At 43.7% G+C, this 21,770-nt stretch overlaps 1 protein-coding gene and 1 long non-coding RNA gene across 2 annotated transcripts; one reads left to right on the top strand and one right to left on the bottom strand.

Moving 5' to 3' along the window:
• Positions 1-1,552: 1,552 nt before the first annotated feature.
• On the bottom strand, positions 1,553-8,412 carry LOC131759756 (uncharacterized). The gene is made up of 3 exons (XR_009336548.2): positions 8,310-8,412; positions 5,263-5,327; positions 1,553-4,242 (listed from the first exon to the last, which is right to left on the bottom strand). It is a non-coding gene; the product is annotated as an uncharacterized lncRNA (long non-coding RNA).
• A 7,837-nt stretch (positions 8,413-16,249) lies between these two features.
• On the top strand, positions 16,250-18,392 carry IER5 (immediate early response 5). Its single transcript, XM_059069167.2, has one exon. The coding sequence runs from the start codon at positions 16,478-16,480 to the stop codon at positions 17,432-17,434; it is 957 nt and encodes a 318-aa protein (XP_058925150.1). The 5' UTR covers positions 16,250-16,477; the 3' UTR covers positions 17,435-18,392.
• The last annotated feature ends 3,378 nt before the right edge of the window (positions 18,393-21,770 follow it).

The following is a 21,770-nucleotide window of genomic DNA, read 5'->3' as shown; positions in this document are numbered from 1 at the left end:
AAGGGAGAAAGGGGGGGACTGGTAAAACCCAGGGCTGCTCCCCTCCCCGCAGCAGCTGGGCTGGGCTTCCAGGGCCAACAGGCAGTTGTGATGGTGACATCTAGGAACTCAGAGATGTCCAGTGAGACAGAGTAAGCTCTAATCCTCTCGTTTCCTTTTGCCTTCCCAGCTGGCCAGTCCTCAGAATTAACTCCGTCTCTCAACCCCTCAATGCTCTTTGGCTCTGCCCCACAATGGACACCAGCTACTCTGTGCTGGAATTTATCTGTTTCCACACAGCTTATCTGTCTGGCTAGACTGGACACCACTTAGGGACACAATTTGAATTCTACCTCCTTCGCTTGGTATCAAGGTGATCTTAAGTTATTTAACTTCTTAGCCTCCGTTTTGTAAAAACAGGTAAGTACCTGTTTCCCAGTGCTGACGTGTAAGTTAAAGGAGATATGAGTGTGTGAAAGCACATGGCGCAGGGCGTGCCATGTGCTGTATCTCTTCTTGTAGGTTTTCTCCAGGGACTATTCCCCATGTCCTGCATAATCATAGCTACCATTTATGGAGTGCTTACTATGAACTGGGCACTTTACATGTATTATCTCTAATTCCTCATAGCTGCAGCAACAGGTATTCCCATTTCGCTGAAGTTCAGATAAATTCTATTTCTTGACATGGTCACAGTTCATAAATGGCAGAGTCATGATTCAAACCCACGTCCTTCTCCATATACAGCTGTGCTCTTTCCAGTACATCACCCTATCTGCACACAGTAGGCACTCAGTCGATGCTTGATGGAAATTATAATGTATCATCTACACTAAACTATGTTCCATAGTGAACCTCGGGAACAAATGAATAAAAACAACTTTACAATGAATCAGAAACTAATAAAGTCCCTTATAAATTGTGAAAGGCTGGATCTTTTTGCTCAGGCTTTGATGATGTGACTTAAATGATGAATAGGGCCAAATGAAACACATAGGGAGCTGTCACACATTTCATGGAAATGTCAGTGAAGCCCATGGATAAGATTCATTCTTTTGCAATTGTTGGCAGATGGCAATAGCTGAGGCACAAAGGGAAAATTAAAAAAGCTCCTCACCTTGCAAACAAACTCACCCAACGTGGATCCAGTGATACACAGAATCTTCGAACTGGGAGGTCATTTAGGGGTTATATAGTTAAAGTCTCTCATTTTACAGATGAGAAAATTGAGGCTCAGAGAGATTTAAATAATTTGCCAAAGGAAAATCTAAAACTAATTACAAACTTCATATATTTATAACAATGTCACTAGTCATTAGGGAAATGCAAATTAAGACCACAGATATCACTACATACCTATAAGAACAGCTAAAATAAAAAGTAGTGACAACACCAAATGCTGGCAAGGATGCAGAGAAACTAGATCACTCATCCATTGTTTGCAGGAACACAGAATGCTAAAAGCATTCTGGAAAATAGTTTGGCCATTTCTTTAAAAACTAAGTATATAGTTATCCAGAAATTATACTCCTGATAATTTACTCCAGAGAAACGACAACTTATATATATATATAAATCTGTACACATTGCTTATAGCAGCTTTATTTGTAATAGCTAGAAATGGAAAACAACCAAAATGTCCCTTCATAAAACAATGGTACACCCATGCTATGGGATATTACTCAGCAATAAAAGAGAATAAACTATTTACACATGCAACAATTTGGATGAATCTCAAGTTCATTATGCTGGTTGAAAAAAGCCAATTTCAAAAGGTCACATACTACATAATTCCATTTCTATAACACTCTCAAAATGACAAAATTTTTAGAGATGGAAAACAGATTAGTAGTTGCCAAGGTTAGGGATGGTTGCTGAGAAAAGGCTAGGTGTGATTATAAAGGGGTAGCATGTGAGAGATGATAGACCTGTGTCGTGATTGCAGTGGTGGTCACACAAATCTACACATGTGATAAAATGACACAGAACTCATGCAGCTCAATATTAAAACAACAAACAAACTAATCAAAAAATGGAAAGAAGACCTAAATAGACATCTCTCCAAAGAAGACATACAGATGGCCAAGAGGCACATGAAAAGCTGCTCAACAGCACTAATTATTAGAGAAATGCAAATCAAAACTACAATAAGGTATCACCTCACACTGGTTAGAATGGGCATCATCAGAAAATCTACAAACAACAAATGCTGGAGAGGGTGTGGGGAAAAGGGAACCCTCTTGCACTGTTGGTGGGAATGTAAACTGATACAGCCACTATGGAGAACAGTATGGAGGTTCCTTAAAAAACTAAAAATAGAATTACCATATGACCCAGCAATCCCACTCCTGGGCATATACCCAGAGAAAACCATAATTCAAAAAGGCACATGCACCCTAATGTTCATTGCAGCACTATTTACAATAGCTGGGTCACGGAAGCAAGCTAAATGCCCACTGACAGCCGAATGGTTAAAGAAGATGTGGTACATATATACGATGGAATATTACTCAGCCATAAAAAGGAACAAAATTGGGTCATTTGTAGAGATGTGGATGGACCTAGAGACTGTCATACAGAGTGAAGTCAGAAAGAGAAAAACAAATATCGTATATTGACACGTATATGTGGAATTTAGAAAAATGGTACAGATGAACTGATTTGCAGGGCAGAAATAGAGACACAGATGTAGAGAACTAACGTACGGACACCAAGGGGGCAAGCAGCGGCGGGGTGGGGGTGGGGTGAACTGGGAGATGGGGATTGACATATATACACTAATATGTATAAAATAGGTAACTAGTAAGAACCTGCTGTATAAAAAGTAAATAAATAAAATAAAATTTTAAAGTATATCTATCTATATATTAGGGGACTAAAAAATTGCATAGAACTATAGGCACATATTGTATCAGTGTCAGTTTCTTGGTTTCGATATTGTACCATAATTATGTAAACTGTAACCATGGAAGAAACTTGGTGAAGGGTACCTGGGACCTCTCTGTACTATCTTTGCACCTTCCTGTGAATCTCTAATTATTTACAAATAAAATATTTCTTTTAACTGAAGGACAATGCAGCGACTCATTTCTTTTATGATACTTGTAATTATCTGGCTTATATGAGACTAGTTCCACATAGAGATTGGTCAAATAATAGAACAGTCTGATAGTTCTAGCTTGTTAAAGTGATCTGTGCCTGTTATCACAGCTACCCCCAAACTCCTTTTTAGAAAAACCCCATTTCATTTGCAATCAGATTATAAACTAAGATATTTAAGGGGACCTGTTAACAATGGAATAATCTGAAAAAGCTGTCTTATTAGAGTTTGGTAATTTCATATTGTAATATTAAAATAATTTGTTTGGGGAGCGTTGGGAGCATTTCTACTCTTTTAAAACCCTGTAGAAGAAAAAGCATAAGGTATTTGGTGCCGGGATCCTGCTACCGTCTTTTACAATTTGAAGGTGTCCCCACCTAAGGTAAGGTAAGCGTCATCGACCTATGTGACCAAAAATGCTCATCACTTGTTGGTGAGCAGCTCAAGATGATTTGGATGTTAAGCCTTTTTTTGCAGGGGCAGGAGGGCTACCTCTTAAGACTGATTATACTTCAGCTATTCGGATTTTCAGGTTATCAAGCTGGTTCCCTTGCAGCGGCCGTTTTCTACTTGTTCACAGCTGTACCTTGAGTCTGGTACATCACCTGTTTTCTGGGGCTCTTAGTGACCTAAGGGGTGTGACTAATGCTTTCCATTATGACTGTACCTGTCAACCTAATGACTGAACTTCAGTTAACTGCATAGTTCCTTAGGGGCAGTTCCTCATGGACTTGTTCCACATGTGTGGTTAGGTGTGATGCAGCTCACCTCCTTGTAGGGGAGACAGACAGGTAAGAATACAATATAAGTTCATCATGATCAGTCCTACAACAGGACTACGTGCAAGGACAAAGGTGGGATCCAAGAGGGCAAAGGTAATTCTTCTGTGATGAAGGGCGGGGGGTGTCAAGGGGAGCACTGAGGACCGAGGCTCACGGTGTCAGAGAAAGAGGCTTGAGCTACTTTGTCTTCTATTAGTTGTAGAAGAGGATAAGGTACAGAAAGATGGGAATGAGTGGAAGAGCTCCAGCTATCATCCGACCCTTAATGAAGCAGCATCTGCCCCTGAAGCGTGCTAGGGCACCGCATGTGTCTGTGTTGTTCACTGAGGTATCTCTAGCACCCAGGACAGTAGCTGGAACATAGCAGTGTTCAAAAAATAGCTGTTGAATGAACAAATAAAAAGAATACATTAAACACATCCTCTGTTCACTTTATCCCTAATGACTTTTTTGATCAGCTCAGAATGCTACATGGTGACATCCCAGAAGCCAAGGAAGGAGATTTCAACAAAGAGAGTATATTCTGTGATGTTGGGTCTGGATGGGGCCAAACTCATCCAGGTGTTCCCAGGTCCCAGTCTGGGGCCCAGTACAAGTGGACAGAGCATCTTCATTGGATAAATGACATCAAATAGTTTTTTTTTCAAGAGTTAACTAGAATGTTGTGATGGCTGTTTCTGTCCTCTTATATTTTGTTGGTTGAGAGCCCAAACTGCAGAGATTTTAATCAACTCTGAAAGCATTTAGGACACATCTCAGCTCCTTTTTCCTGGAAATATTTCTCCACTGCCACTAACGTGGCAAATAAAATTGGGCTACGCAAAGTCTTTTTCGTTCCTCTTTTTCTAGTGTGTTGGAGCTCGAAGGGACCTTAGATGAACCTTGTCATTTCACAGATTAGGATCTTGTGAACCATGAAGTCCCACAGCTTACTCAGGGTCACCTGACTGGCTAGTGGCAGAACCCCGGGAGAATCTAATTCCTCATCCAGTGTTCTCTCCACTATCCCCTGCTCTCTCTCAAAAATTCAGAGCAACAGATGTTTATGGGGTACCTATTAGATACAAGACAGTAGGCTGGTTTCTACTGGAGAGACAGAGGTTGAAAAAAGATCCCTATCTTGAACCATTTTATAATCAAGTAGAAAGAAAGGCATGTATGTGGAAAATTCTAGAAAATACATGCAAAAAATAAGTGACATGAAAAATCCATGGGGGAATGAACTTCAACTTGGAGGACTGGAGAAGACTCTGGGGTGAATGTGATATCTTAAGTGTGCCCATTCTGCTCCATAGGGAGAGAGTGGTGGTGGGTGTGTGGATATGGAGGTGGGGACGTCAAATCCTTCACTGGTCCTGGGGACCATTTCCCGCACAGCTGGTGGGTTGGAACGCTGCTCACCGGTCACTGTGTGCTCACAGGAGAGGCCAGGAACCATGACGATGCCCAGGCCAACCACAGCTTTTCTGAGCAGAGAAGAAAGAACCAGGCTCAGTATTTCAGGCACATACTTACTCCCTTATCTTTTCTTAATCTACAGTGTTCATAAACGAGGGTTTTCGAGCCAGTAGTCTTAGTTTGAAATTCTAGTCAAAACAACTTGATATTGTAAAACCACCTCCAGAAATGCCCAGGACATTAAGTGATACGGGACTGCAGAGAATAGTCAGTAGAATTAATGTGCTAATGAGGTAGTAACACAGCTTTGCTCAGGGTTAACACTGCCCTTTCTAAAACCTCCCAGGCATATTCTGTGTTCAGAGCTTGGTAAAGCTCCTGGCCTATGTAAATTTCAGCTCTCCTATGCTTTTTGTTGTTTTTTGCAGGACTTGGGGAGTGGGAGAGGAATTGAAAAGGAATGACCTAAAGCTAGATGAGTGATAAATCCCAGGTTGAGTTACCTTGTTGTTTTACCAAATATTGGTTATATATCAGCATAAACATGTACTTGTTTAGCATCACAGCGGTCCTTCATGGATTCACACAGCCTTTCTCCCACCCCAATTTGGGTCAGGGCAGAAGTCATGCTCTCCGGGCTGCAAGTATTCTGACTGCTATTCTGCCACCAACCTTGCTCTCTAATTAACCTCCCTTTGCAGAGTCCTTGCCAAAATAAAAAGAATGAAAGCATCTCTGGATCCTAACGTCTAACATTTGAGTCAGCCACAGATGACTTTGTGGGAGGGTCCTTTGGAAATAGTACAGCACATACACACACACACCCATTACTCTCTTTACTCTGAAAGCCCTTCCCTGGTCTCCAAAATATCCGTTCTCTTCATGAGGTATTTTTCTTCTTTAAGATGTTTCACAAAGTCAAAGTTGGGAAAGATAATGTCAGAAAACACTTTACATTTGTGGCGCTATATACTGCTCCTCCATTCTCTTTCCGGGAAACCTTTCCCTCAAGGGAGGATAACTGTTTTTCTCCTTTCTAAATCATTAATCCAACAAACATGTGCTGAGCGTTAACCCCGTGCATGCCATGTACAGTGCTAGGTGCTGAAGAGGATATGTGAGGAAAAACTCTTGTTGGAACATCAAAGTTAATCATATCACTTCTCTATTTTGTTTATCTGTTAGAAGAGTTTGCCAATTGTATATTCCCTTTTCTAAAATATCAGGAGAAAAAGAGATAATTTATGAGGATTCTAAGTGTCTTCCTCTACTATGTATTCTCCCATCCATCCATCTATCCACTCACCCCAACACTTCCAACATTCTGTTGTCTCCTTTGGACCAAGTGCTGTGCTAGGCACTAAGGATGTACACCTGTCTGCTGCCCTCAGGGAAGTCCCAGTCCAGAGGGACATGGTTGTATGATCAGACCATGAGCCAGAATGTTATTGCTAGAGTGGAAGCATGTACTCAATGCAAAAGGAACCAAGCCCATGGTTTCTAGCAGCTGAGGTTCATTGTGAGTTAATTCATGGAACAGGTTTCTGTTTTTGATAGCTGCTTTAATTCCCTTTGCGTATATTTTCAAGGAAATTTAAAAACAGCAAAACCTAGAATCCAATTTGATATGTATAATCTTTTAATCCTTTGGGGGCATATTTGGTCCTTCTGTTTCCCTACCTCCCTCCTTTGCCTTCAGGCTCCCGACCTTCTCCAAGTCAGGTCGCTGGTCTGTTCCCTTTGTTTAATGCATCGTGTGCCTTTTCTTCCCATCCACATCCCCTCTCATGACAGGAAACATTTCAGGACCCCAGAGAGCCCTGGCTGGCAGAACAAATTGACATGTGGGAGTGTGAGATGCCGTCTTTCAGGAAAAAAAAAAGCAAGAGGAAGAGGTAAAGATGGCAGGCTGAGAGAGCAGAAAAAGGAAAAGAGAAAAAAAGAAAGAGGACAAGGCAGAGAAGAAAAAAAGAAAAAAAAAATAGCAACACCAGCCCTAATCAGATCTCTCCAGACCTGCTGTTGAGCAATTTCTGTAACTGAGAGTCAGGTTTAGAAAAAACCTGGCTGGAACAGTCTTTCCCAACACGGGGGCGAGGTGGGAGCAGAATTACAGGAATACCAGAAGACTTGACTCACTGAGTCGCATCTTAAACGGAGATTTTGTTTCAAAATTATGAACTGGGGGTGTGCGGTGGGGAGAAAACCTTCCCAGCATCCATCATGTGTTGCTTTCGAAAATTATTATTTTGGAGCACAAGCTGTTTCCTGTCTTTAAAGCCTATTATCTATTTCCCTTCCAGGTGGAGCCTGGGTTGCCTGCTAATTTAATCCCCTGGGCTTCCCCCTCTGCCTTCAAGATCTCACAGAGATTCAGGCTTCCTAAAGAGGGCACCTTTGTGTCTTCCTCCCCTGAAGGCTCCCATCTACACTGGCAGCCAAGGAGATGCTATTTTGGGTAACAGCAGCTGAGTGGGAAGGATTGTTAATTGTTTGTCAAACCCTTCCAGTCTAGTTAGATCTCACGGAAAAAAAAAAAAAAAGAAAGAAAAAAAGAACAAAGCCATACCCTTTCCTTCATGCTATTTAACTCTCCCAAAGCGGGGGAAGGGTGGGTGCGGGTAGGGACGGGACGGGGCGGGGCCGGGGGGGGCGCGGAGGGGGGGTATAAGGGACTTTCTTTCCTCCTCAGGCACAAACACATAAACTAATGTTTAAAAAAACACTAATTCTTCTAGCCAACTGGAAACACATAAACATAATATTGGCCCAAGAACCAAAGTAGTTTTAAAATCATTTACAAGCCTCAAAACAAACAAACAAAACAAACAAACAAACAAGCAAAAAAACCCCAAACAAACATAAATCCCATCACAACAAAAAAGACATCAGGGGCTCTGCCATCCAGTGGGACCACAGCATTTATTCAAACCACTGCGGCCAAAATGACTAAGCAGATCCCCCCACCCCGGGCCAGCACCCACTGACACACTGGAAAACAATTCTATCCAGGCACACTAATCAGAACACCCACGGCGACACGCACTTACTGCATCACAGCGTGGACAAATTCAAAATCAAACAGAAAATGACCCACACTGAGAAAGGGCTCCTCAGGACTCTGACCTCAGGCAGGGTCCCCCACGTGATTCTGAAACTTCCTAAGCATTGCATCAGCCTACTAGGAAAGGGGACGAAAAGACTGGGAACCAAAATGTTAACGCTTCTTAAAAGGGCAATGCCACAAAAAACATTTTAAATCTATTTTTTCTTCCTTGACCAATTCTCCTAAGGAATGATGTCTAGACTTACTTGACTTTTAAAGAACACTTGTTTTTTTCACAATGATCTTTTTGGTATTTTCCGGGAATGCCAAAAGGAATTATCTCAGTAAGAAAGGAGCTGAACTCAGAGACATTTATAAGTGATAATGGTTCAGGGGATGGATATGAGAGTGCTGCCTATTTTACAATCATTTTTCCTCAAAAGAGCTCAGACTGCCTTATAAACATAAATCTGCTAATCCACACACTAGCTCCTGGTTAGACAGCAGATCTGAAGCTTCCTTTTACTCTGGAGGAGGTGTCTGTATAAATACTTACTCAGAATTTGCTTAGTCAAAATGAATGTGAGATGGGTTAGTGATTTGGGGTTTTCAAACTGAATGAGCATTCATGCTGAAATTTAGATCAGCTGTGTTGATCTAAAACGGACTTGATGAATTAGAATTTGTTCCATTAGCTACAGCAATTAGAAGGGGAGTGGGGAGATGAGGCAAGACTTTCTTATTGGCTGAAAGAGATATCGCTTGTCCCTAAATGAGGTGCTGATAGCCAGTAGGGTTTTCAGTACATCATAACCAGTAATGTTTAATTAGAACAGAGTAGGCAAGCAACTACTCTCTCAGTAATAGTATCACATATTTGTAAATAGCATGGCAACAAAAGCAAACCGTCTATCAAAACCAAACACCCCTTATTTTATGTGGAAAACAGCTTTTATAGGGAAATGGTAGAGCTTAGGGTCATGAATAATTATGAGCCAGGGTAAGATAAAATGCATTTGTGGTGATAGTTTGGTTGTTGCCACTAGAATAATTTGTCAAGTACACTTTTCTCCCCCTTCTAGTTGGCTGTGTTCAGATATGTTAGCCTCAAATTTTGGGAACCCATTAATTGGTTTATCAAATAGTTATTGATCCCTTGATATGTACATAGCCATACTCAGGGTTCTGGGTGTAGTGGAAACAGGATGCAAAAAAGTGTAATGGAGCATCTCTCAGCACTTTATATTGTTATTGGGAAATAAATACGTCCACATCAAAGTTAAATAACTAACATGTGAGTAAATAAAATACAAAACAAAAACATAAGGGTATCATAAGATAACAAGTGGTATTGTGGTTTTAAGTAACAAATGAATGTTAGGTTATGAGAGTGTGTGTGCCCAGGTGAACACATTTTAAATACCAGTGGCCATTGGAGGCTTCCTGGAGGAAATGGTGGTGCAGCGCTTGGGCAGGAGGGGAGAGTGCAATTTGTTGAGGAAGCAGCAGATGAGACATATACTTTTGATTAGACCTGTCCAGCTGAGGAAGAGGTGGCGCATTTATGTTGCTCAGGATAGTAGAAAGGTTGGAAAGACTTGCCTAGATTCATTGAATCATAGAATTCTGTACCTGAAATGATCCTAAAACAATCAGCTAGGCCACTGGTTCTGAAACGTGGCTGCACATTATAATCACCTACAGAGCTTTAAAAAATCCACTGCCTGGGTGGAACACCAGAGATTCTGATTTGAGTCATCTGGGGTGAGGTCTGGGAGACTCGATATTTAAGGCTCCCCAGGTGATTCTAATATGCAGCCATCTTCTGAGGACCACTGATTTAGTCCAACTGCCCAATTTTTCAAGACAAGGACCACCGGCAAATCTGCCCATGCACAGCTGGTAAGAAGCCAGGCTCTGTTCCCCCATTCCATTCCAGGCTGTTTGTCTTTAACAATGTATGTAGTACTCTGAAGACCAGGCCAGAGGGTTGGATTTTTGCCATAAAGGTCATGGGGAACCACTTGAAGGTTTTTGTGCAGGAAAATGGCACACTGAAAACAAATGGTCCTGCAATTCCAGGTGGACTCCAGAATTGAAAAGAATCAATGCACCTAAGAACGCCTGAGAATGAGGCTGTCCAAGTGAGCAGGCTTTCTCTCTGAAATTTGTGTGCATGTTTGTATTTTAAAATAATATTGTGATAATTTATGTGTTATCACATTCAGACATGTAGAATCGGGCTTCTCTAACTTTGTGGCTACTTGTCAGTTCTAGAAAGAACTTTCTTCTGGCCAATTAGCTCTGTTTTTTACATTTTTCTTTGATTTTCTCCTCACCTCTACAACCATGTAAGTGTTTCATGTTTCACTTCCCTTTCACTTTATCTTTCCTTTGCTCTCCCTCTTCACCAATCAAGGACATTTGTTAATTGCTCACAATATGCTCATACATATTTATATCTCCACACCTCTCTATCCCTTTATTATCCCTAGGGCAGTGTTGTCCAACAGAAATATAATTAGAGCCACATACGTAAAAAGAAACAGGTTAAATTAATATTAATAATTTTATTTAACCCAATATATTCAAAATTTTATCATTTCAACATGTAATCATTCTTAAAAACATTAATGAGATATTTTACAATCTCTTTTTGATGCTAAGTCTTTGAAATCTGCTATGTATTTTACAACTACAGCATCAGTTTGGATGCTAACCATTCAAACCTCAAAAATATGACACAATCAAGCTGGGTTTCAGTAAAAGGATTTTATGTTGTTTCAGTTTTTAGAGTTGAATGAAATAAAATATAAAATTCAGTTCATCAGTTGCACTAGCCACATTGGCCTAGGGTTTATAGTATTGAACAGTGCAGGTGTAGGGTCTTCTATAGTGGTGTTTTTTCATTCTGTGGCTTGAGAGGGTACCATGCTCATTTTAATGAGTTTGAATGCTCTACTTACTGAGGGAATTTGTTTTTCTTCGGAGTATTAAAGGAGATGAGGTATGACAAAGATGATCATAAAAACATTCTAAGTTTCTCTGAACAAACATACAAAATTTAGGACAAGACAGAGGGTGGGGTTGTAACAGTTTTGGAAGAGAAACGAGGAGGAGAAAAAAAAAGACAGGGAGGTTTTGGTGCCCACACCTGGTTGAACGCTAGTTTTTAAAAACTTATTTTATTTTTAAATTTTTGGCTGCTTTGGGTGACTTTGTTGCTGCGCGCGGGCTTTCTCTAATAGCAGTGAACAGGGGCTTCTGTGCAGGCTTCTCATTGTGGTGGCTTCTCTTGTTGTGGAGCACGGGTTCTAGGTGCACGGGCTTCGGTAGTTATGGCACGTGGGCTCAGGAGTTGTGGCTCGCGGGCTTAGTTGCTCCACGGCATGTGGGCTCTTCCCAGACCAGGGCTTGAACCCATGTCCCCTGCACTGGTAGGTGGATTCTTAACCACTGCACCACCAGGGAAGCCCCGAATGCTCTTTGACGATAAAGAAATTCTATAGTTGTCAAGCTGCCAAGAGAAAAAAAAAGATGTAAAATATGCCAGAATAGCGAGAGAGAAAAAGTTGAAAAGTGGATTTGCCTGTTCTCAGAAGAGCAAGAGGAGTATTATTTACAAAAAAGTGCTTATAATATGTTTCTGTGGAGCTTTCCTCCTGAAGAACTCAGGATGCCATACAAATGATTATTCACTTACATAAGCAGCTTTGACCAAAAAAAATTTCCAAATGTCCTAACATTGAAAGGTAGGACATAACGTTATTTCACTCACCCACTTCTCACCCGTGGTTACTTCTCACAGAGCTATTGTTTGCATGATCCATAGTGGGTTTGCATTGTTCTTACACAGACTAGACTCCATGTAAGGCAATATAAGCTCTGTAATCGTCTGATAGTAATACTTAGTCTTCAATTCGTCATGCAAATGAGAAAGGCAACAGCAGTGGGCAGACAGGCACTGTGTTAAAAGGAATCCTCGGGCCAGAGCCTAGACAGTGCCTGAGTGGGGACAGCTGTGGCCAGCACTCAGCATGCTAATCTGCTCGTGCCCCAGTGGAGAAAATGGGGGGTTGAAGGGCAGGGAAGACTTGATAGACATCCTCTGGCCACTTCTTCCAGAGCAGTTGCTTCCTCTGTCCTTCTGATACCCACAGTGTGTCTCATCGTGCTACCAAGTTTCTTTTTTTTTCTTCTCTTTTTTGCAATACGCGGGCCTCTCACTGTTGTGGCCTCTCCCGTTGCGGAGCACAGGCTCCGGACGCACAGGCTCAGCGGCCACGGCTCACGGGCCCAGCCTCTCCGCGGCATGTGGGCTCCTCCCGGACTGGGGCACGAACCCATGTCCCCTGCATCAGCAGACAGACTCTCAACCACTGCGCCACCAGGGAAGCCCCCAGCTTTTTTTTAACTGAGAGAATCCTAAAGATTGATGACGGCAAATTCTAACTCTGCTTTCTAAAGCTTAGAAGAGTATGTTCTATATTTTCCCTTTTTTTCCCGATAGGTGGAGGTGAAGCTTGTTGGTCATGAGAGCCCAGATCCTCCAGATATGTATTCTCAAGGTTCTGTTTTGTTCTCAGGATTAGAGGAACTCCTGATAATAAGAGAGATAAGGCTCAATTTCAAGTCAGCAAACATTTATTGACCACCTATTACTTGGTATAGTAGAAAAAGCATTCAAAATTCAACAAGTGCTAACAGCACACCTACTATGTGCTTAGTACTGAGCTAGGCACTGGTATAATAATAACAATCACGATAAATAAATGTTTTAATGGCACTAGGAACTGTACTAAACACTGTAGGTATTCTTATAATTCCCATTTTACCCAATAGGTGACTGAGGCACAGAAAGATGAAATAACTTGCCCATGTTACAAAACATAATTTTCCTATTTCACCTAGATGTGAAATAACTTTCCAAAGGTCACACAACAGGTAAGAACTGAAACAAGGTAATCTAGCCCCAGAACTCCACACTTGAGCTTTAGAGTTAAATAGGTTCGGAGTTGAAGCCCACCCTCTCCACCTACAGCTGTAAATTACTTACCTTTCAGAGTCCTAGTTTCATCACCTGTAGATGGAGATAATGACATGGACTTTCAGAACTTTATAAGGATGATACATAATGCCTATGTGTGATTAGCTCAGTGCCTGGTAGACAATACCATTATTAAGGATTCATTAGTTCAAGTGCATAGTCACTCAGTATGCACCTGGTATGGCCATCCCAAGTGTTAAAACCTTGAAATTCTTCCATGCCAGTTGGCAGAATCTCTTGAGTTCCCCCACTTCCAGGCCACGCAGTCCCTCCTGTAGGAGCCTGCCCATAACCCCCAGCACTGTAAGGGCCTCCAGGACTCTGTCCTGATGGTCAGTGCCTGTATCCTACAGTTGTTAAATATTTTCACTATCTCCTGGCTACAAATATGAGATGTGTTCCTGTCTTTGATGAGAGCACAGTTTGGGAGGGGCCCTGGGCATGACAGGAGAAAGTAATGAAGACAGTGATGAAGGAGTCTGCTTCCACCGTGGAGGATGGAGCAATGCCCAGCTCAGGTGGGTCTGGAGGCCTTCCCCCGAGGCTTGCTCTATCAATGACCTGTTTGGGTGGGTGAAGGCATCCATATCATCACTAAAGTTCCTTTTGTCTCTCGGCTTTTTTGTTCTTGCTACCTCTACCTGGTTCAGACCTTTATTACTCTTTGCCTAAACTCCTGCAAGAGCTTTATAATTAAGTGGTCCCCTTTATAATTAAGTGGTAATTAAGTGTACTGACTGTTCTAGAATGCATTCTGAGGTTCTCTTACTCAACAACTTTTAGTAGCTCCCTGTAGGAAGCCCCATCTCCTCATTGAGGCATCCACAACCCACTACCATGTAACCCCAGCTTCTATTTCCAGTCTTTTCCACTTACTATAGGTGCCTGGCATCTCTGCCAAATGAGGTGTTCCCTACAATGGACTCTGTTGCTCCTGCTGGTTGGAACTTGTGGAGCCCACCTCAGGGCTTTTCAACGCCCACCTCAAATACAACTTTCTCCCATCTATGTTCCTTCCTTCCCCAGCCTCTTTTTCCACCCCAAGTCATGTGAGGTGTGATGTGTTCTAATAGCTGGCATCCATTGCTAGTTTATTATATGTCAGGCTGTTCTAAGAGCTTTGAATGTGTTACCTTGTTTTCTCCTCACAAAAGCTCTAAGAGGTAGACACTATTATTATCATCTCTATTTTAAGATAAAAAAGTCCAAGACAAGTGAAGTAATTTTCCAATTCAGAGAAGTGAAGTAATTTTCCAAAGGTCACACAGCAAGTAAAAAGTGGAGCTGGGATTCCAACTCAGGAAGCTTGTCTTCAGAGCCTGAACTCTTAGTGTTTTATAGTGACGGCCAGCTCTCAAAGAAAGAGAAAATAGAAGAAAAAATTTCTCATGTTATTACTCAAAACACATGGCTTGCTTTTGTAATTACTTGTGTTGTTATTTTATCTCCTTCTTTACACGAGCTAAAAATTCCTAGAGGGGAGAAGTGCTGGGTCTCATTAACTGGTGTCTGTTATCGTCATTAAGTTGTGGAAATAGATAATTACTGAGCCATCACATCCTTTGGGGGCCTCCTGATTATGAATTGGCCATAATCAAGCCCACCTTTCACTAATAGTTTAACTAACTAAATACACTACTTGGCCAAACCCTGATGCAAGATCAGGCCAGTGTTCCACATGGACTCCAAGAAAACTGTGCTTAGTTTTATAACTCAGATTGTGGCTGAGAGTTGTCATTCATCAGAAGATGCTGCATAATAGAGCAGATGTGTATGTGACTTCTCCTTTTTAGAGTTGGATAAATTAAAGCGTCCTAAGGTTATTTACCAGAGTCATCAGGCAGGTTTGTGGTGGAGCTTAGGTTGGACTAACTCAAACTGACTCTCCAGGAACCCAGTCTAGGACCCTGGACAACCCTGTACTGTAAGGATCAGTAAATAGACTAAGTTGTTAATTGACCAGAAAATTCCGGAACACTCTTCCCCTATATTTTTACCTTGACACAAAATAAAATTATGACATCATGATGGGAATACAGGACTTCTCTATTTGTATTTTTAGAACTCGTTAGATTTTTCCAAGGGTGGACTGGTCAGTCCTCGTGTTGAAGAAAAATCATTGTGGAGAACGTGTACCACCCTTCATTGTAACTGATGTGACAACTGTATTGGTTCTAGAATCTAGAGAACAAAGTGATAGATGCTAGCTTTAGTGGAGAACCCAAAACTTTGTACGTAGACACGAAGCCTTGATAAGCAGTCAGAAACTTTGGAACTTTTAGAAAGAACTCCCTTTTTCTTTCTTCGGTGTTAAAATTGACAGGTGCTAACGAGTGTATGTGACTCTAGAAGGCAAGAGATTTATCCAAAATTAATATCTGCTAAATATCTTGTAGTAACACTATTTGTTATCCAAGGGTATCCTGTGCCACGTTTTGCCATCATCTCCATTTCTGTCGGGTTGCTCCGGAGCTTACGGGTGTGTGACGCCTTGCAAACGGTGGCGGGGGAGGGAGGAGTGTTGATCAGAGAAGGATCAGGACTTTATTGCAGAGCAAAGTCCACCACCATACTCGGATGAAAGTTCGAATGGTTTAGTTCGCTTTGGTTCCGGCAAGTAGCGCACAGGCCAGCAAGTTTAAGTGCAAACAACACCGTGGCCATGCGGCCCCTCGCCGCTCGGAGAACCTGCCCTGACCCGCCGGACAGCGGTCGCGCGCGTCGCCCCCTTTAAGAGCCTGCTCCGCGGGACCAACGTTCGAATGGCCCTGGCGCCCCTCCTCGGTCTCCGATTGGCCGCGCGAGGCGCACGAGGGCGCGCCGATCTGCCCCGGAACGGTTGGCGGCCCTTCGCTATTGGCTGTCGGGAGGCCTTTATAAGGCGCCCGGAGGCTGGACTGCCCTCAGTTAGCGACCCGACCCCAACCTGCCTGCCGAGCTCAGGTGGGGAGGGCGCAAGAGCCAGGGAGCGTGTCGCCGGAGCCGTTTCTATTCGGAGTCTTCAGAGATCCAGGTTCCACCCCCGGAGCGGACTCGTTGACGCCTACCGTTCCCGTCTCAGCTTCGGAACGTGGGTCGGGGCTCACTCCCTCACCTCCGCGCCAGCCCTGGGAAGGCGAGGCAGGATGGAGTTCAAACTGGAGGCTCATCGCATCGTCAGCATCTCTCTGGGCAAGATCTACAACTCGCGGGTCCAGCGCGGCGGCATCAAGCTGCACAAGAACCTCCTGGTCTCGTTGGTGCTCCGCAGCGCCCGCCAGGTCTACCTGAGCGACCCGTGCCCCGGCCTCTACCTGGCCGGTCACCCGGGGGCCCCGGCGCTGCCGCAGCAGCCTGGAGAGTCGGTGGCCGGGCCACCCGCGGGCTGGGGGGAGCCACCTCCTCCGGCCGCCTGTGCCGCCTGGCCGGAGCCCGAGCCCCAGCTGGAGCTCCCTGCCGTCCCAGAAGTGCCACGGGCGGGTGACGCGGAGCCCGCGGCCTCGGTGACGGGCGCCGGGGACACTCTTCAGGGCGGAGAGGCGGAGGCAGCGGAAGCTGCCTGGCGCCGCGTGGAGGGACCGCGAGAGACGGCGGTCGGAGGCTCAGACGTCTTCCCCCAGGGGTTGGGGGCAGCGCGCCGCCCCTGCGGCTTCCCCCCGGGGGACGAGGACAAGATGAGCGCATCTCCCCGCGTGGACGGCTGCTGCGCGCCGCGCCCCGCCGGGCCCGAGCCCCCCGTGCCGCCCCCCGTGTGCCCCAGGAAGCGCGGCGCGGAGGGGGTGGGCGGCGGCCCCGCGGACTTCCCAGCGCCCGGCTCGACCCCGCTCAAGAAACCCCGCCGGAACTCAGAAGAGCAGCCGGGCGGGGCGGCGGCCGCGGCCGCGCAGGAGGAGGAGGAGATGGAGACCGGTAACGTGGCTAATCTCATTAGCATCTTCGGTTCCAGCTTCTCGGGACTCTTACGGAAAAGCCCCGGGGGCGGCCGGGAGGAAGCGGAGGGAGAGGAGAGCGGTCCGGAAGCCGCCGAGCCCGGGCAGATCTGCTGTGATAAGCCGGTGCTGAGAGACATCAACCCTTGGAGCACTGCCATCGTGGCCTTCTGAGCTTTCGGGTCCCCGAGCGGGAAGGAGGTTGAGCAGCGGGCGTCCCGACGTGAGGGCTGGGCCTCTCCGGCTGCGAGGACGCCCCAGAGGCCGTCGGCGCCGAGCGCGAGGAGGAGACCGGGTGCCGCCGGGCGGCCCCGATTGCCCTCGGGCTTGGCGGCCGGCTGTGCGGAGCCTCTCGGGTCTCCTCTTGAGACTGGGGAGTGTGAGGCGTATCGGAGGAGCACGATCGTGGACTTTTGTGTCTGTGTCTGTCAGTTTGTCTCGTTGAATTAAGACTATTTTGTCTCTCTGGAGTGCATCCCCCCTTCCCCTGGGCTTGGGAGGTTGGGGGCAGACAGGGACTTTCCGCCGCCGGCAGCGCCGAGAAGGAAGCGGCGAGAAGGGCCGGGGAGTTCCCCGTTCGCTGTCGGGGGAGGAAGGGACTTTACACAGACCCCTCACGTGAAGCTAGAACCGCACCGGGGCCAGGAGCGGCGTTTCCTCACAGGATTTCCTCAGACAAGAGGGATTTCGTCCGGACTTGGGGCTTGTGTTACTTCTCTCTCTCCCCGCCTTTCTTTCTCCCTGAAGAAACGTTTATACCCTGTGATCACTCTGGGAAAGGGGAGCGTTCGCGGCCCGTGTCTTCCCCACAGGGAAAAAGCTTGAAGAACTTCACGGCAGAGTTCAAGCTTGGAAATACGGAGTTTATAGAGAAAAGATTTATTTTTTAAAAGCTCTAGATCAGACCTACTACACAGTGCTTTTAAAAACTGTTTAAGGAAACAAGAGTTTACAGACAGAAGCCCTAAGTGGAAAGACCTTATGGTTTTGTAGATAGTGACTCCAGTCTTTGTTGTATAAAGGTTGGGGGAGCTGACAAGGTTTTTGTACAGTATTTTTTCCTTCGTTGTTTTGATTTTTGTATAAAAATGTAACTTTACGTGTCTAACACGTATTAAATATTTTGAAGGAACTTCATCGCCTCTTTGTCATCACCTGTCTTGGGTTGGGAGGGAGGAAGGTGGGAGGAGGGGAACTGTGGTCCGCGTGGAGAATTGAAGGTGTGGTTCTTAATATCAGTTGTTCACAGACTGGGGACATTGTTTGCTGGCTTCACGAAGTATCAAGAGAGACACGTTTAAGCTCTCTCCTCCACATCAAGAGGAGTGCTCTTAGATACTAATATCAGTGGTACGCCAGTTTCTTGAAACCTGTCACTGCAACTGCCTTTTCTAAAGTCCAGGCAATTTGATTTTTTACAGCCCAGTCTTACAGTGTCTTAATATTAAATAACTTAAGTGGCAACTTCTGAAGCCCTTCCCATCCACGGAAGTGTTTTTCACTAAAATTTTTAGTTTCCTGTTAGGTAACATGGGTCATCTTTAAACTTTGTTACTGAAAAAAACCTGACATGGAGGGAGCTGATGAGACTGACATGCCCAGCTGATCAGGTCTACCTCTGCATTCCAGTGGATGTCAGGATGGAATTTTCAGTGCTTTAAAAAATAATTTTTTAAAAATTATATCTGTAGAAAGTAAATGCATCAGTGAAGGGAAATAGCTTGTGTCAAACTAGATAAGGACAGGCCAAGGAGGGCTAGACAAATTTATTTAGCAAAACCTCCTGATTTGCTTTGTCACCCAAATGGTGACATCAGTGTTTGGGCCATGGTAAACACTTTGATGATGACAGTCAAGTCATCTATTGATTTTTTTTTAAAAAATACAATTACTGCATTTAAGAGCTTTTTGTCTAAGGCAAAATGTTCAATATTTGAAAGGTATTCAATAATCTATTTCAGAAGCAAATCAGAGAATGGTGTCTTAAAATACGGTTGATAGCACTTTAAAAGATGGAATTGTTCTAAAACACCTTATGAATAAATTGGGTGTTTATGAGATGGGAGGAATTGAGGAAACATTAAACAAAGCTTTAAGAAAGGGTAATTGCCTTTGGGCAGAAAGAGCATATGAATGGTGCTTTGCCCTCTAGGCCTAAAGTCCTGACAGGATGAAATTCTGTCATAGCGGAGTAGGCCCATGTTTTGAGATTTTTGCAAATTTATTAGTGATTCATTAAGCCTAAGGAACTTTCTACTTTATGCTTCATCACCATAAATAATATATTCATAGAATTAAACATTCCCTAATCAGGGTCTTGTTAAAATTAGTTTGTTTTTCTTTAAGAGATAAGTTCTGTTATAGCCACAAGAGATCTGTTGAGTGCTGGCTGCTTAAACTGAAGTTGTCCAGGACCTTAATTCTGCAAACATTTCCTGTTGCTAGGAAGTAATTATTATGCTTGAACAGCTGTCTCAGTGCATTTTTTATATTTGAAAGAGTGTAACATTTGGTGTGTTTGAATTGATGTGTTTTGGTTGAGATGAAAATCCCCAATGATCCTTGTTTTCACATTAAGATGAACCATGGGACCATGTGTCTGCTTAATTTACAGAAGGTAAATGGACATATTTGATAGTTAGGGAAATACAGCTTTGTAGGAAATCAGTAAAGATCATTATCTTTTTTATTGTAGAAGCAGTATGTGTCATGGTTAGAGCTGGGATCTGGAGCCTCTGGAGCCAGACTTCTAGGTTCGTATCTTGGCTCTGCCCCTTATTAGCTGAGGGACCCTGGACAACTTACTTCATCTCTCTGTGCCTCAGTTTTTTCGGATATGAAATTGAGATAATTGTGCCTGCCTCACAGGGTTGTGAAAATTAATGTTAATGCCCCTAAAGTTTTTAGAAAAGTACCTCATACATAGTAAGCATGCAATTGTTAGTTGTTAATGTAGAAGTTCTCTGTATAACTCAGATCTATTATGGTCAAAGAACTGTGTATATTTGTAAGAAAGGAGGGGAAAGGAGAGTGTTTTTAAATTAATCCTGTTTGAATTCTGGGTTCTTTTATTCTTGTTTTTCTCTGGACACTTGGCAGTCCACAAAGCTTAGTCAGAATAGTTTTGCTGTTCTCTATGTCTCACACCAACCCTGTGACTTTCCTGATTGTCTCAAACAACTCTATTTTCAGGGAGGAGTAAGCTGGAGTGAAAACGCTCAAGGAACAAAGATCTTGTTGACACACAAATGCTTTCTGTGGATGAGTAGAGAAAAAAATAGCCCACAGAGTTATTTTTAGCCTGAATTGCTTGAGCATAGAATGTTTCTTAAGCCCGTTAATTGATAGGTCCTGGAAAAGAGCCTTCCTGGTGCCAGGGTGGGGTTATCAGATTCAGTGTGACTAGAAACGAACCATAGTTTTAGTACCTAACCACTTCTTGACAACTGTGGGAGAGAGTTTTTTGATCAATTTAACCTTAGGTCTGGTCCGGGGAAACAAATTTTTTTTCAGATGTTTAAAGTGCTTTTTGACAAGGACTACAGGAAGATCACATCAATAGTGAATAAAGGTGATGATAAGTTTTAGTACAATACTTCTCAACTGTGTCTCTTTAAGCCTGTCTTCCTTCTCAGAAACCACTGCTTGTATTTGAGGAAAGGAACTAATGATAGAAAGCTGGAAAGCTTGAACTGCCCCTTCTGAGTGACTGGCTTTGCTTTAAGGCACCTAACAGAGTAGTAATAACTCTCTCGCGTTCCTACCATTCACCGCTGATTAGATTTGGGGATGAGAAGTGGAAGGGGATGGGCCATCTCACAACTTTGGTAGAATGCATCTCAGAATAAAGATAGAGTAAATATCGGGAACAGACTTCATGATGACAAAACTGTTTCATCACTGGATTGGTCTGAGCCTCTTCAACTTGCTAGGCATAACAACTCAGCTTAGAGCCTGTGAGATGAGGTCGAAAGGCTAATACCCACTGTGACATGCAGTCTGATGGACGTTTACTTCCTTATACTTTTTTAAAGTAGAGTTAGTTCAGTTCACTGAATAACCAAAGAACTTCTGATCTCTTGCCCTAAATATTTTATTCCTGTCCTATTTGTGAATTTTTTATTCTTCCAGGCTTGCTTTTATCCCAGCAGTTCCTGAAAGAAGATGGGAATGAAAAGAAACACTGATCTAACCCTCCCGTGACTATGAAAGAAGCCTTTCCGATTAGGTACAGAACTCTGGTGGGGAGTGAGGTCTGCTTCCCAGGATTCCTGGCACTCTTTCCAGTAATGATCAGTTTGTCTCTCAGCCTTTGAACCATTGTTCAGATTTAAAATTCGACCCAGTGGAAAGCCTTGGGAGGAAAAATAGAGTAGAAGCAGAGTTGATGTTAGGAATTATTGTGATCTTAACTCATGGCCCTAGGAGTTTTTCAGTAACAATTCTTTGAGGGTACACTAGAGAAGAGAATATGTAAGAACAAAAAGTGTAAAAGGATATGCACATCTAG

Source organism: Kogia breviceps, chromosome 1 (assembly GCF_026419965.1).
Source record: "Kogia breviceps isolate mKogBre1 chromosome 1, mKogBre1 haplotype 1, whole genome shotgun sequence".
NCBI classification, from domain to species: Eukaryota; Metazoa; Chordata; class Mammalia; order Artiodactyla; family Physeteridae; genus Kogia; species Kogia breviceps.
The sequence above is the reverse complement of the archived record's forward strand: the minus strand, read 5'-3'. Positions and strand labels throughout refer to the sequence as shown.